Source organism: Antechinus flavipes, chromosome 1, assembly GCF_016432865.1.
Source record: "Antechinus flavipes isolate AdamAnt ecotype Samford, QLD, Australia chromosome 1, AdamAnt_v2, whole genome shotgun sequence".
In the NCBI taxonomy this organism is placed as follows: Eukaryota; Metazoa; Chordata; class Mammalia; order Dasyuromorphia; family Dasyuridae; genus Antechinus; species Antechinus flavipes.
In genome coordinates, this window is record NC_067398.1 from 564318700 (window position 1) to 564334069 (window position 15370).

Below are 15370 nucleotides of genomic sequence, written 5' to 3' on the forward strand. Positions count from 1 at the left end.
TGCTTTTAAATATTGCAAAAATAAATTGTCTGTATTCCAGTAGTTATAAGAAAGAGAAGTAGGACTTTAAAAACTTTGCCCAGTGTCAGCAATAGACAGCTTAGTTTTAAGGATGTGGCTTTTCCCAACAAAAAAAACATCACATGGCTCATTTATGAAGTAGGTGCTGAATGAAATGATAAGGGCATCTATGGAAAATAAAAGGGTCTTTTTTTTTTTAAGTAGATAAGGGAAGAACATATCCTAGGGTTTCAGCTTAGGGGGTAAGCTGAGAAAAAAGTGAGAGAGAGAAAAAAAAGCTTGTTTTAAAATTCTTATTATGGTTAAATTTTACTTGAGAGGATAGTAAAGCTAAGCTATAATAGAGTAAAAAAAAAAAGAAAAATTCACATTTATTGTATCCACCAGATATTAAGAGTCTAACTAGATTCCACTTCCATTATTAGGCAAAAATAAATTCTATCAGTAGCACATAGAATAACAGAACATCTTTTCCAGTAATGTTTTAAAAACAATCTTGGGTCTAGAAAAGGCTTAATGCATAGGACTTAAAATCCCTTGATAACTGTAAATATTTTTTCCAAAGACCTTTCACAAGTGCCTCATCTAGTAAATGACTATGTAGAACTTGAAAATTAATTTTATTTTAATGCTACTTAAGGCAGAGAAAGAGTGCTGGATTTGGACTTAGTCTATCTAAGTCTATCTTAGTCTGCTTCTCACTACCTTTGTGACCTTGGACACATTTGCCCTCTTTGAGTGTCAATTATTTTAATAGTAAAATGGAAGCCTCTGATTAAGATCCCACCAAGCTCCAAATCTATACTTGTAAAATCTTTCTAGCATTAAATTTATGAATTACTAGATAATCCAATGGCCATTTCCAGACTCACAACACATTCTATGTATCATACATTTGCGTCATAAGGCTGGAAAAGAATATTTGGTCCAATTTCTTTCTTTTACAGATGAAGGTGGCAAGGTCAGGGAGGTATTAATTTATAGCACACAATACATAATAAATAATCACAGCTATTAGTACCTTAAAGCAAAGATGCTATGTGTGTGTGTATGTATATATCTAAAGAGGGTTTGTATGCATATACATATATGTATATATATTTATATATGAAATATGTTTTGGCAACACTCTACAGCATCAAGGAATAATATTATTCAGTAGTGTATGACTCTGTGACCTTGTGGACTATAGCATACCAGAACTGTACATGTGGTTTTTACATTAATATGGTTTGTAATTTTCTTCTCCAGTGGATTGGAACAAATAGGTTAAGTGACTTGCTCAGGGTTATAGAGCTTGTAAGTATTTGAGGCTTATTTTGAACTCAGGTCGTCCTGACTCTAGGCCCAGGGCTCTATTCGTAGAATCACCTAGTTAATCAATAACAATGGCTAGCATTAATGTGTGTTAAGGTTTGCCAAATACTTTGCAAATATTATCTCATTTTATCCTGGGAATACAATCCTAGGAAGTCAGTGTCATATTATCCCCATCTGACAGATAGGGAAACTAAGGCAGAGAGGGGAATTAAAAGACTTCTCCTAGTGTTTCACAGTTAATAAGTGTCTAAGGTTGCATCTGAACTCAGATCTCTCTGATTCCAAGTCTAATGCTGTGTCCACTGGACACTTAGCTCACTCTCACTGCAGAATTTCAATAGAGACCAGCATTAGAGCTATTGTTGTTACTTATTGCAAAGTGTGATTCATACTTCCTGTTTCAGCACTCCTAGGAGAGAGTGCCCCTTCTCTGAGAAACAGGCCATCATAGTGCCCCTTCATTTCATAAATCTGTATCAGAGAGGACAAATGGTACGTAGTGTAGTGAGCAATTACCTAGTCACTGGTCCTGTGACAGTTCATATCGTAAAGATAAATAAATCAGAAGCAAAAAGAAGTAAAATAACCTGACCAGAATCACCTAACCAATCAGTAAGATTTCCAGAAATACAATCAACTTACAAGCATACCTCAGAAGTAAGACTGGTTCCGCAATAAAGGAAATACTGCAATAAAACCAGTCATATGATTTCTTTGGTTTCCCAGTGCAGTTTTGTTTACATTATACTGCAGTCTATTAAATATGTAATAGTATCATGTCTAAAAAAGATGCATACCTTAATTATAAAATACTTTATTCCTAAAAATGCTAATCATCATCTGAGCCTTCGGGGAGTCAAAATCTTTTTGTTGGTGAAGGATCTTGCCTCGATGTTGATGGCTGCTGAATGATCAGGATGGTAGTTGCTGAAGGCTGAGGTAGCTATGACAATTTCTTAAAGACAAAAATGATAATTGCTACATTAAATGACTTCTTTTCACAAAAGATTTTTCTGTAGCATGTAATACTGTTTGGTAGGATTTTATCCACAATATAACTTCTTTCAAAATTGGAATAAAGCCTTTCAAACCTTGCCACTGCTTTAATAATTTAGTTTATGTAATATTCTTCAATGTTGTTGTGTCTTAGGGAATAGGGAGGCCTGAGGAGCGAAAAGATGGAGGAATGGCCGGTCAGTGGAGCAATCAGAATCTAACAATATTTACTGATTAATTAATAATGTTTTGTGAGTGTGACTTTTGGTGCCCCCAAATAATTACAAAAATAACATCAAAGATCACTGATCACTGTAAGAGACATAAAAATAATGAAAAAGTTTAAATTATTGCAAGAATTGCCAAAATGTGACTCAGACACTATGAGCAGATAGTTTTGGAAAAATGGTGTAGAAAGACTTGTTCAATGCAGGGCTGCATTTTTGTTAAATTGGTTAAAACAAAATATGGTATCTTTAAAGCACAATAAAACCATAATGCCTATGTTTGATTTCCAAGATCTTTGCTATGTCTACATAGTATGTCTACATGTCCCTCTCCTGAGCTTGAACTCACAGATGAGGGATTCGTGTGTATTCATGTGTGGGGAGAGGGGCTGGAACTAAAATATGATAAGTTTCTACCAACTGCCTCCCCAAATACTTCTACTTGATACTCATGGGTTAAGTCAGCTCTGCAAAGTATGTCCAATCCCACAGCACATCTCACCATCTATCCATCACTGACAAGAGTCAGTGACAAAACAGAATTGTTAGTTTTTCAATCAAAATCAAACTGTTATGTCTAAAGCAGTGGTTCTCAAACTTGTGTTCTCAGTATCTTTAACTATCAAAAATTATTGATGATCTGTCCAAAGAGTTTTTGTTCATGTGTGGGTTATATTTATATTTGCTATATTAGTAATAAAGACTAATTTTGAATTTGTAGACATTCTAAAGGCTTTCAGAGACTCCTAATATTCTCTGGACCACATTTTGAGAACTACTGGTCTAAGGAAGAGAAAGGATATAGGTTCCACTTTTCAATTAAATAAGGAATAGGGAAGAGAGCTTCTAGACAGACTTTGACTATTTCCAAGACTACTTCCCATGTCCTCTTATATTCTCATACTCCCCAAGTGCTGTGGACAGCAAGCTCCTAGAAAAAAAAAAAAAAGCTAATGTTTATCTAGTGCTTACTGTGCAAAGCACTTTATAAAATAAAGCACTTGATCCTCACGATCACCCCGAGAGGGAGGTGTTAGTTTTAGCCCCACTTTACAGAAGAGGAAAAGAGAGGGATTTACCCAGAAGGTCACACACAGTAACTAAGGTATTCTACTCAGCTCTATCTTGATCTACACCTTCCCCTTCACTGCCCATACTCCCTTTGCAGCTGAACTGCACAACTTAGTAAGTTAGCCAGTGGGAACCCCATCCTCAGAGTGTGGGCTTCCAGCCCCTCCAGGTGGTGGCAGTTGGGGAGAGTACTGATGACTGCTTTTGGAAGCCTATAAGTGATGTGGAATGGAGGAGCCCAGCCTAATTCATAGCATGTGACATTTTCCTGCCACTTACCACACCGCTGAAGTTGTTTTTATTGGCTGCTGAGCTGAAATTGAATGTGGGTAAAAGCTTCTAAAAGAGGAACTTAACCAGGAGGCAGCTTGATCCCAGAAACAGGCTTGCCTAGGAAGCATTTCTTTTTCTTTCTTTCTTTTTTAATAATAGCTTTTTTTATTTTCAAAATATATGCAAAGATCGTTTCCAACATTCACTTTTGCAAAACCTTGTGTTTCAAATTTTTCTCCGTAGACAGCAAGTAATCCAATATATGTTAAACATATGCAATTCCTCCTCACATATTTCCACAATTATCATGCTGCACAAGAAAAATCAGATCAAAAAAGAAAAAAATGAGAAGGAAAACAAAATTCAAGGAAACAACAACAAAAAAGTGATATTATTCAGTCCCCAGAGTCTTCTCTCAAGATGGAGATGGCTCTCTCCATGACAAGTCAATTGGAATTAGCCTGAATCACCTCACTGTTGAAAAGAGCCATATACAGGAAGCATTTCTTACACCCCTTCCATTTATTAGTTTAAGGAGTTGAGATCATTTCCCATTGCAGAAGGAAAGAGTTAAATTGCTTAAAGATTGACCTAGCCTGGGATGCTCCAGCCCATATATTCTATCAAAGTTCTCCACCATGGTTGCTCTGTGAGACATCTCCTTTTCTTGAATGACTATTCTCATTTCTCCTCTCACCTTCCAAAATTGTTCCTAAAACTTTTAGGTCTACATATTTTAAAGGAATAATAATTGCAGACTCTTCCATTAGTTATTATTTTTCATGTCTTTTTCATTCACTTCTGACTCTCTGTGATCCTATTTGGAGGTTTCTTGGTGAACACATTGGAGTTTGCCATTTTCTTCTCCAGCTCATTTTACAGATGAGGAAACTGAGGCAAACAGAATGAAGTATCACACAATTAGTATTTGAGGCCAGATTTTAGCTCTGTAAGATAATTCTTTCTGACTCCAGGTCAAACACTCTTATCCATTGTACTGCCCCCCTTACTAAAATGTTATATCATATTAAAATACATTAACTAAAATATTATTAAATATTAAATTTGTCAAGAATGCAATAACAATAAAAACAAAAAGGCTCAGATTCATTTGGTAAGTGGATTTTGTAGCTTTATTGATTATAACAGATTGTCTCCAAATCATGGGCTACTCACAATGTCAAAAAAGGGAAGGAACATTACACATAACACCAGATGTTATTATTCGAAGTACCAGGAGGGAGTGCAGTTTATAGGCTTCTCTTTCCAAATGGTCTCTAGTCTTCTTGCCCAAGACTCCACCATCTCTTTTCTCTTATCTTCTGATGAATATTCAGGAGCAAAAGTGACCTGAGGGGCCAGGACTTTGAAACCACAGAAATGCAATACACCATGCTAGACTCAGAAAGTGAAAAAGAAATCCATTAGAAATATGACCCACTACCTTTCGATCCAATTAACAATCTCCTACAAGTAACGTGAAGGAGATATCAAGCTTTGAAATATCAGTAGAAGAAGCAAAAACCTCTTGAAAGCCATAAATTCATAGAAAACAAATGAACAACCTTTACACCTTCAGATGGCATGTTAAATCAGAGGAAGTCTTATCAGCAATTAATATTTACAATTTTTATTTTAATAATTCAAATACCTATTAAATACTTTTGGGGGGGCAAAGTAGATTAGGAAACTCTTGCTATCTGTGAAATAAAAGTGGAATGTTTGGTGAGCTAAATCAGCATTATCAAACTCAAATTGAAACAGAAGCTACTAAATCATATATAAGGATCCCTGTGGGCCACTTAGAAAACCACATATTAACATCTGATTTATTGAATTTTTATTGATTTTGTTAAGTATTTCTCAGTTCAATTACAATTCATTTTGCTTGGGGCAGCACTCAGGAGTGTTGTGAACCTCATATAGCCTGTGTGTGTGATACCTCTGATCTAAGTAATACTACAGCTGGGTAGATTTGGGAACTGACTCACTGACTGGCCCTAAAAAATAACCATTTATGAATGGATGTAGACTTGGAAAGAATTTCCTAGAGAAATGTCCCAGGGATCTCTCTGACTATTCTTATCTCTAGATTCATTATATTATTCATCAAATATTTATTAGGCATCTTATTTACTTTGTGTAGGGCCCAATTCCAGATTTGCTACTATATATAAAAGCTTAATAACTACTTGGCTGATTGATATATTTAAAATTTTCTAAATCCTGCTTTTCATGCAGTTCCTTGAAGAAATAATTGTCTTTCAACTCAGAGGAGTAGCAGGAAGTAAAGTGCAATAAGGTGGCAGTGATATACAGTAGTAATATTAAGTTTACCTGTAGGGGCCACAAGACGTATTTAATATCACCGCTGAGCCCTGTTTTGGAATACAATTCAGCATCACCTCCAGTGGTGAATGAAATGAGGGCTAATTTGTTCTGGAATAGAATACAAGAAAATGAATATATGAAAAACAGATTTTTTTCAAAAACAGAAATATTAATGAGAAATATTCAGTTCAAGCTAAGAAATGTCATAATAGCTTTAGAGCTTTTAATTAGTTTGAGATCTTCTTTCTACCTCTCAGCTTCCACAAGAAAATGGGATGAAATTAAAATTCTGCCATCAAGAATGTTTTCACAAAGGGAAACCATTAGTAGATGTAGTGATGATAGCCCATAACAAATGTATATAATAATACAGAAAGGGTAAGTTCAAGCTCAAATCACTTTAATAAAAATACAAATGTGACATTCAAAATACCGGTCAATATACACAGGCAGCAGTGTATTGGTAAACAACCAGCTCTCTGGGAGAAAATGTATCCAACAATATAATTTTTTCAGTCTAGATAATCAACAAAATAATGCCTTGATTTGTAGAGTTTGCTGATTTCTGTGATATAAATTCCCACCCTAAAATTTAACAACCAGCTATCTCAAGCCAGTGTGAGCTAACTCCAGTACAGTTCTGCCTATAGGTATACATAAATATAAAGCTTCTTACTACATCTGCCAAGACAAAGCAATGATAGAACGTAAGTAAATTCTGTGGACAAGTATTCAGGCTTCCAGCAGAAATACTGAACAAAGGCAGTACATTTGACTAAAATTGTATAGTTTCTTCTCTACAAAAATTTCAAGGACTTTTATAATAAAACACAATTCAGTTAACTAAAGTAAATAAATGTATTTTCGTGGTGGAATTTTGTTAACTATTCAGATATATATCCTTATTACTTTTATTATACTTTAGTATAATTATTTTATATGAGTCTGATATGTGTCTACATGTATGGTATCTGTATCTGTATATGTGTTGTGTATATGCACATAGTGTATAAAGATGTGGTATGTGTGTGTCTTCTGGGCATGTAATTTAGGTAAAAGACTGATAAGAAAATTTCTCCCTCTGTGACAGCTGATGGGAAGGGAAAGGCCCTGGCCTTTGGACTGGCTTCCATCACTCCTGAAGCCTCCAGAGGTGACTCAGTTCTAGCTCTCAGTCATCTCAAGCTGAAGGAGTTCCTGGAAGTCTTCCCCTGGAAGTGACTTTCTCGGTGTTTTGTTGAGATCTGTTATTTTCTTCTTAAAAGAATTCCACCTACCAAGGTAGACGGGCTCTTGATCTGCTACTCTTGGTCTCAGGAAGCTGACTACGGCCCTGTGAGTTTAAGTGATGTGCTGCCCAGTTCTGTGGTATCAGAGATGCTCAGCTCTAGACTGGTGGCTCCGAACTCCCGCGTCAGTTTTTCACCCACTGTCACGTTTGAAACAATTCTGCATCTACTTTTCTGTATATGCAATTCCCTTCCCCTCCCCTCAGTAGATTGTAAAAAACTCCTTGAGAGCAAGGATTGTTTCATCCCCAGCACATAGAAGGCATGAATAGTACTTTAGACCACCATCAAAATATTTCTGTGGGAAACATTCTGCCTGAATTTCAAAACTATCTTAAAAGGCCCCTTTTTACAACTCCAAAATGTACTCCTTGTCAAATGGGACATGCATGTCTTACCTCAAGATCTGAATTAGGCTTTTTGTTTTCTTAGAGATTAAGTAGAAGAAAAAGTTTTAATTGATTCAATTCAACAAATATGAATCAAATTCGTATGGTGTTCGATCTAGGAACAGAAGGAGGTAAAACTTTAAAGAAGTCCCAGGAGAATTGATGAGAAATTGTATGTCAACTAAGTCACATTTTAAGGAAAGAGAAACACATACATATAGAAGCTGAGCCAATAGATCTAGATTCAAGTACTGATACTGTGTGAACCTGGATGTATCTGAAACTCAAGAGTCTCCTTTGGCAACTCTCTAAGACTCTAAGTTTCAAAAAAGATGATGATCTGCTTTGGTGGGAGTCTTCTTACAGGGAAATCCCCATCCAATGAAATCCCAGTTCTGGTGTGAAAAAGAAAAGCCATTGTATATTCTTTTAAGGCAATATCTGTCTTTTGCCTCTTATTGCATCTCTAGCACTTAGAAAGAGTGCATGGCACAAAGGAGGCAATTTATAATAAATACTGATTGGTTGATTTGGAATTTATATTTACTATATACTTACTTATCTATATTCTGTTCGAATGTTGTCATTGTGTCTTAGCTTAGACAACTAGGAAAACCTGAGTTCAAATCCTGCTTATTCAATTAATAGCTGTAAGACCCTGGGCAAATCAGTTAACTTTTTCCAGCCTCAGTTTCCTTTTTTGTAACTAAGGATTAATGAGAATCAAATAAGATGACATATGAAAATTGCTTTGCAAAGTTTAAAGTGCCATGTAAATATTAAATATAATATTATGATTATTAGTCAGTCAGTAACTTGAAGGGAAACTTGGACCAACATATTATATCATGAAGAGATGACCTTTCAATAATTTATAAATGCTGTCTTCACTTATTCACTTTTTTTATGTTGGTATGTTCCAGTAATATATTTTAAAGTCTACAATTTAAACTGTCAAAATTCTCACTCATTAGTTGGGGGGTAATGTGGTCTCTCAAGAGCAGGGTAGGAACATGTAGGAATCACTATATTCTATTAGGTGAGGTAGCCCCTGAACTTGAAACTGGATCAAACTCCACTGGCCCTACTCATTGTGTCTATAATAGAGGTCTTATGGGGAAAGAGATACAGTAAGAAAGTAGCCTTAAGACTGGTGATGTTTCAAGGTTATGAAGCCAGTCTGGGTGTAATGATGAAAAAAGCATGGTTGGAAAGCTGGCATTTGTGTCTAGTTCCGAGGACCCTTGGAAGGGGTACCCAGAGAAAGGAGTGCTTTAGCACTGCATAGAGAAAATTCTGGTTTTTGGAGATTGGAAAGGATGATTTGGAGAATGAATGAGGTGAGATGTCCAGGAGAAAGTGGTCAAGATGATCCCAGGTGGGTGAATTCCATAGCAACTGTAACTGAGGATGTTCTACCAAATGGTGAGGAAGGAAGTAGACAGTGACTTGGATGCTCAGTTTCCTCCTCCCTTCATCAATGAGATGATCAGCAGATTAAGAGGAATGATGAGAGACTATTAGATGTTCGTTTCCTAAAACTTTCTGAGCTCTGTTTAGTCTATTTTAGTGCTTAGAGTGAAAGGGAGATTGAAGGATAGTGACAATTTATTAGGAAAAAAAGTCTCCAAAGAACTGAAAATTACAGGGATGCTCATTAACCGGAGACTGGTTGTAGTATGTGGTTGTGATAGAGTACTACTGTGCTATAAGAAATGATGAGCTCAATAACCTTAGAAAGGCATAGAAAACTTGCAAGAAGTAATGAAGAATGAAATAAGCAGAACCCAGAGAGCATTGTAGTATAGTAAAAGCATATTGTTTGAAGAATGACTTTGAGTGAATAAGTCATTTTGAGTATTATAAATAAACAAATTAAAAATAAAACACGTGAAAAAAGATGCTATTTGCAACCAAAGAAAGAACTTATAAATAGAAACATATAGGATAATTTTGCATATATATGCATAATTTGCATCTAATGATACTTAGTGGGGGAAGGGGGAAGAAAAAAATCTACATAATTTTATTATATATTTGAAAGGAACAGCAAGTTGTAATCAGTAGATTAGAAGTTTCATATATCTTTTTAAAATTAAATTATTATTATGGAAATTGCATTATTCCATAAATTAAAAATAAAACACATTTTTTTAAAAGTAAAAAAATGAGACTTAGGGTACATCTTCAAGATTAAAAAGGGAGAAGAGATGTTAGAATGCAGTTCAAGTTTGGGGGGAGGAAGAAATCTTCCCCTTCTGAAACAGGAGGGAAGGAGAGGTTAATGAAGATTAAGAAAAGTTTTGGAATATAGAAAAAGCTAATTCAGGGAGCTGGTGTGTTACATGACTTCAATCTTTTCAGTAAGGTAATGGGTAAGATTCTTTGGGAAAGTGGTGAAGAAAAAAAAAAAAGATTAACAAGCAACAGAGAAAGTCTAATGATGAAAACAATAGACCTTTGTTTGAAAAATAACATTTAAAAACCTACAGTGCCAGACCTTGTGTCAAAGCTTGTGATAATAGCATAATCCATTGAACATACCTGGAGGAAGCCTCTGTCAAAGCATTCTGGAAAATCAAAAGCGAATCCTTGGCAAAGGACTCTGTCCATCCAGCCTTTCATGATGGCAGGAACACTGAACCAATATAAGGGAAACTAGGGAAAGGGAACAAGAAGACCTTCACTCACAAGACTAAAATAAATACTTCAAGTGGATGGGAAATTTGTATATGGCTCATTATTTAATTTTAAAAATATATCTTTATTTATTTAATTAATTTTCCTAATTACATGTACATTTTTAACATTTATTTTTAAAATTATGAATTTCAAATTCTCTGCCATTCCCCTTTCCTCTTCTGTTTGAGAAAGCAAGCAAGCAATATGATAATGATTATTCATGTGAAATCATGCAAAACATATTTCTGCATTAGCCATATTGCAAAAGAACACACAGAGAAAAAAATAAAGTTTAAAAATTTGCATCAAACTGCACTAGCGAACCTGGTCCTGAAGGAGAAGGAAGAAGGTTGGGGTGGGGTTGAAGGGTAGGAATGGGAGTATGGACAGGTGTTTGAAGTCTCGTTTTTATAGTTCTTTTGGGGGGAAACAGACAAACCTTTATCTGTGTCACCTTGTTCATTAACATATAAAAGTCATCTCAGCGTTATTGGTAAGACTTCAAAGTCATCATCTCAAAGTTACCAGAATCTTTTTTGATATTCTACTAGTCTAGTGCTGTGGATGTCTAGATTTTATCTGGGATTCACACATCACAGGGCCAGCATTTTGACAAGAATGACCTAGATGTTTTCCTTTATTTATCACATTACTAGAATGTGAATTTTAGTTAATAGATGAAATAATCATAAATTATGCTCCTTTGCTATTTAGGACAGTTTGTACATAACCACAGGTTTACGATCTCCTTTCCTGTTAAAACATACTAAACTGACTAGAGGTGGTCGGGGGCAGTAAAGCAAGATAAAATTTAACACATGGAAGCATTACATACAGGCTGTCCTTAAACACTACAGTAGCCACTAGAGGGAACCCCTTCTACATTCCTTTCCAGGCTCAGGCCTTCCCTTGTCCTTAATACAGGCAAGACTTGCAAGGGAATTTTGGTGTCTAACTCTGACTCAGTAACTTATAGTTAACAAACAAATTGAAGAGAATGTCTAATTCTGACTCAGTTAGTTAGCAAGTAAGATGATGTATCTAACTGTCTTTTTCTGTCAAAATTAGTCATCGCACATGATTCTTAAACCTCAGAGCATTACTGTAATCTGTTTTAAATGGGCTAACAAATGTGGACACTCCCCAGTTGGCATATAGTCAGGGGATATGAACTACAAGTTTTCTAATATTTTTTCCAATTACATATAAAAATTTCTAACAATTATTTTTTAAAATTCAGAATTCCAAATTCTCTTCCTCTTCTTCTAAGAAGGTAAAAAATTCAATTTATATCACACATGTGTAGTTATGCAAAACATATTTCCCTAATTTATCATATTGTGAAAGAAAACAAACAACAAGAAAAAATAAGAAAAATCAAGTTAAAAAAGTATGCTTTGATTAGCATTTAGACTCCATCAGTTTTTTCTCTGGAGGTACATAATAGCATTTTTGCATCTTAACTCCTTAAAAATTGTCTATTGCTGGGAATAACTAAGTCATTCATAGGTGATCGTTGTACAATATTTCTGTTACTGGGCACAATGTCCTCTTGATCCCTTTGTTTCAATTCATGCAAGTTTTTCTAGGTTTTCCTAAAAGCAAATTGCTTGTCATTTCTTATAGCACAACAGAACTATATCAAAATCATATTCCACAATCTGTTCAGCCATTACCAATTAATGAATATCTCCTCAATGACTAATTTTTTGCCACCACTAAAATAGTTGCTACAAAATGTTTTTTTTTCCTTTTTCTTTGAAATCTTTGTGATACCAACATAGTAGTAGTATTTCTAGGCAAAGTATAAAGGCACAGTCTTTTGCATACAGTTCTAAACTGTTTTCCAGAATGATTCAATCAGTTCACAGATCAAACAGTCCATTAATATCTCAATTTTCCTACATCCCCTCCAACTTTTGTTATTTTCCTTTTCTATCATATTAGTCAGTCTGAGAGGTATGAGGTGATACCTCCGAGTTTTTACAATCTGCATTTCTCTAATCAATAGTGATTTGGAACATTTTTATGTGACTATAGATAGCTTGAATTTCATTCTTTGAAAACTGCAGTTTTCTAAGACAATAACCAAACTATCAACAGCAGTTTGGGGGGAAAAATGATACAAATCACTATTAGAGAAAATCCCACTCCAAACTCCTCAGATTGGTAAAGTTGACAAAAAAGGGGACTAAAAAAAGCCTCAGGGGCTTTAGGGGGAAAAAGGCACATGAATATACTATTGGTAGAAATAATGAAAAGATTATTTCAGAGAAAATTTATCTGAACTGATGCAAAAATGAACTGAACAGAACCAGGAGAACAATTTCTAACAAGACTCTACTCAAAACTTAGAAAAAATTAAAAACTCTGATTGATGCAATGACTAGCTGGGATTCCAAATGAATAATAATAGAAGCATGCTAGCTATCTCCTAAAAGAGAAGGGATGGACCCAGAGTGCAGATAGAAATATATTTTTTGATCATGGCCAACACAGGGATTAATTTAGCCTGACATGCATATTTGTGACAATGGATTTGTTTTTCTCTATCTTATTCAACAAAATAAAAGGAGGTAGGAGAAAGAAAAAATGAGATTTTTATTTATTAAAAAATATTTTTTAAAAAAGTAAAATGTATTGGTGTAGGATTCTGGGAAGTAGCTATTAGTCCCTTAGGAAACTTGGGCAAAGTGATAGGGAGATCTGAGGGCTGGGTTGTGGTTCAGTGTGGAAAGAGCACTGGTTCTAACATTAAGGGATCTACGTTCAAACCTTGGTTTTTTTACTTGTTATCAGCATAATCCTGGGGCATAATTTCACAGGATTGTGGAATTTATAACTGGAAGAAACTTTCATTAACCTCCATAAATATTCATTAAATGCTTATCATGTGTCAGGCATCCTGATAAGTGTTAAGGATAAAAATAACAAAAAACAAACATATCCTGCCCTCAAGGAACTTATCTTCAAAGAACGAAAGACCTTGATTTATAGAATAAATCCATGCCTTGCTTTAGGGGTGACCGGGCCAGTAGAATTTCTAATATCTTTTTTTAAAATAATTATAACTTTTTTAATTAACAGAACCCATGCCTGGGTAATTTTTTACAACATTATCTCTTGCACTCACTTCTGTTCCGACTTTTCCCCTCCCTCCCTCCACCCCCTTCTCCCAGATGGCAAGCAGTCCTATACATGTTAAATATGTCACAGTATATCCTAGATACAATATATGTGTGCAGAACCGAACAATTCTCTTGTTGCACAGGAAGAATTGGATTCAGAAGGTAAAAATAACCTGGGAAGAAAAACAAAAGTGCAAGCAGTTTACATTCATTTCCCTGTGTTCTTTCTTTGGATGTAGCTGCTTCTGTCCATCCTTGATCTATTGGAACTGAGTTAGATCTTATCTTTGTCAAAGAAATCCACTTCTATCAGAATACATCCTCATATAGTATAGTTGTTGAAGTGTATAACGATCTCCTGGTTCTGCTCATTTCACTCAGCATCAGTTCATGTAAGTCTCTCCATGTAAGTCATATAAGACTTGGAGAGTCTCTCTGTATTCATCCTGCTGGTCATTTCTTACAGAACAATAATATTCCATAACATTCATATACCACAATTTACTCAACCATTCTCCAATTGATGGGCATCCACTCAATTTCCAGTTTCTCGCCACTACAAACAGGGCTGCCACAAACATTTTGGCACATACGGGTCCCTTTCCCTTCTTTAGTATCTCTTTGGGGTATAAGCCCAGAAGTAATTGAACAAATTGTGGTATATCAATTTAATGGTATACTATTGTTCTGTAAGAAATGATGATTGCAGAAAAACCTGGGAAGACTAATATGAACTGATACAAAATGAAGTGAGCAGGACCAGGAGATCATTGTACATAACAATAGCAAGATTATGTGGTGATCAATCAGCTCTTCTTAGCCACACAATGATCTAAAATAATTCTAAAAGACTCATGCTTGTTATCCATATGCAGAGAAAAAATTATGGAGTCTGAATTTAGATTGAAGCACACTATTTTTACTTTTTTCTTTCTCATGATTTTCCTTTTGTTCTGATTCTTCTTTCACACCATGATTAATGTGTAAATAGGTTTAATGTGATTATACATATATAATCTACATAAAATTACTTTCCATGATGGGGAAGAGAGAAGGGAAAGAGGGAAGAAAAAAATTGGAAATCAAAATCTTAGAGAAGCAAATGTTGAAAACTATATTTATATGTAATTGGAAAAAATAAAATACTATTAAGTGGGATTTAAAAAAAAGAAGTACTTATGCACTGGGAATATTCAATTCAATATATTTTATCAAAGGAAAACATTCACCTGAAATATGATTAAATCAGCTTCTTGTACTTTCTTTTGCTCTTCAATCACATCACTGGACAGAGATCCCTTTTTATATGCTGAATGTGCTTCTACCCCATAATTGAAGAAGTCTGAGTTATTCAAAGGACCTGCATAGAAATATACTCGATTTAGTTATTCCAAAAAAAAATCTAGTTTCATTGATTCCCCTCCCAAATGTGTCACAGACACTATAATAGATTGGAATCTAATATAGTAAAGAGCTCATAGTAATGTCTTGCGTAGTAGGGTCTAACTAAGGATTAATTAGCAGCCATAACTTGAAATTCAGTGTAATTCATGGCTCTTTTTACTTCTTTTTACTTGAGTGAAGGAATAAAAATTTTCTTTCTTTTTTTTTTTTTACTGCTCACATATTTATTTTTTATGTTT

At 34.9% G+C, this 15370-nt stretch overlaps 1 protein-coding gene across 4 annotated transcripts in view; it reads right to left on the reverse strand.

Moving 5' to 3' along the window:
• Window positions 1-5014: 5014 nt before the first annotated feature.
• Window positions 5015-15370, reverse strand: part of LOC127544233 (ribosyldihydronicotinamide dehydrogenase [quinone]-like) — a 28985-nt gene continuing 18629 nt past the window's right edge. For all 4 annotated transcript variants that reach the window (XM_051970772.1, XM_051970771.1, XM_051970770.1 and 1 more), the window contains 4 exons: window positions 14957-15087; window positions 10462-10575; window positions 6246-6347; window positions 5015-5303 (listed from right to left, as the gene is read on the reverse strand). In XM_051970772.1, coding sequence (XP_051826732.1) covers window positions 5130-5303; window positions 6246-6347; window positions 10462-10575; window positions 14957-15087 — 521 coding nt within the window. In that variant the 3' untranslated portion in view covers window positions 5015-5129. The remainder of the gene's footprint in view (window positions 5304-6245; window positions 6348-10461; window positions 10576-14956; window positions 15088-15370) is intronic.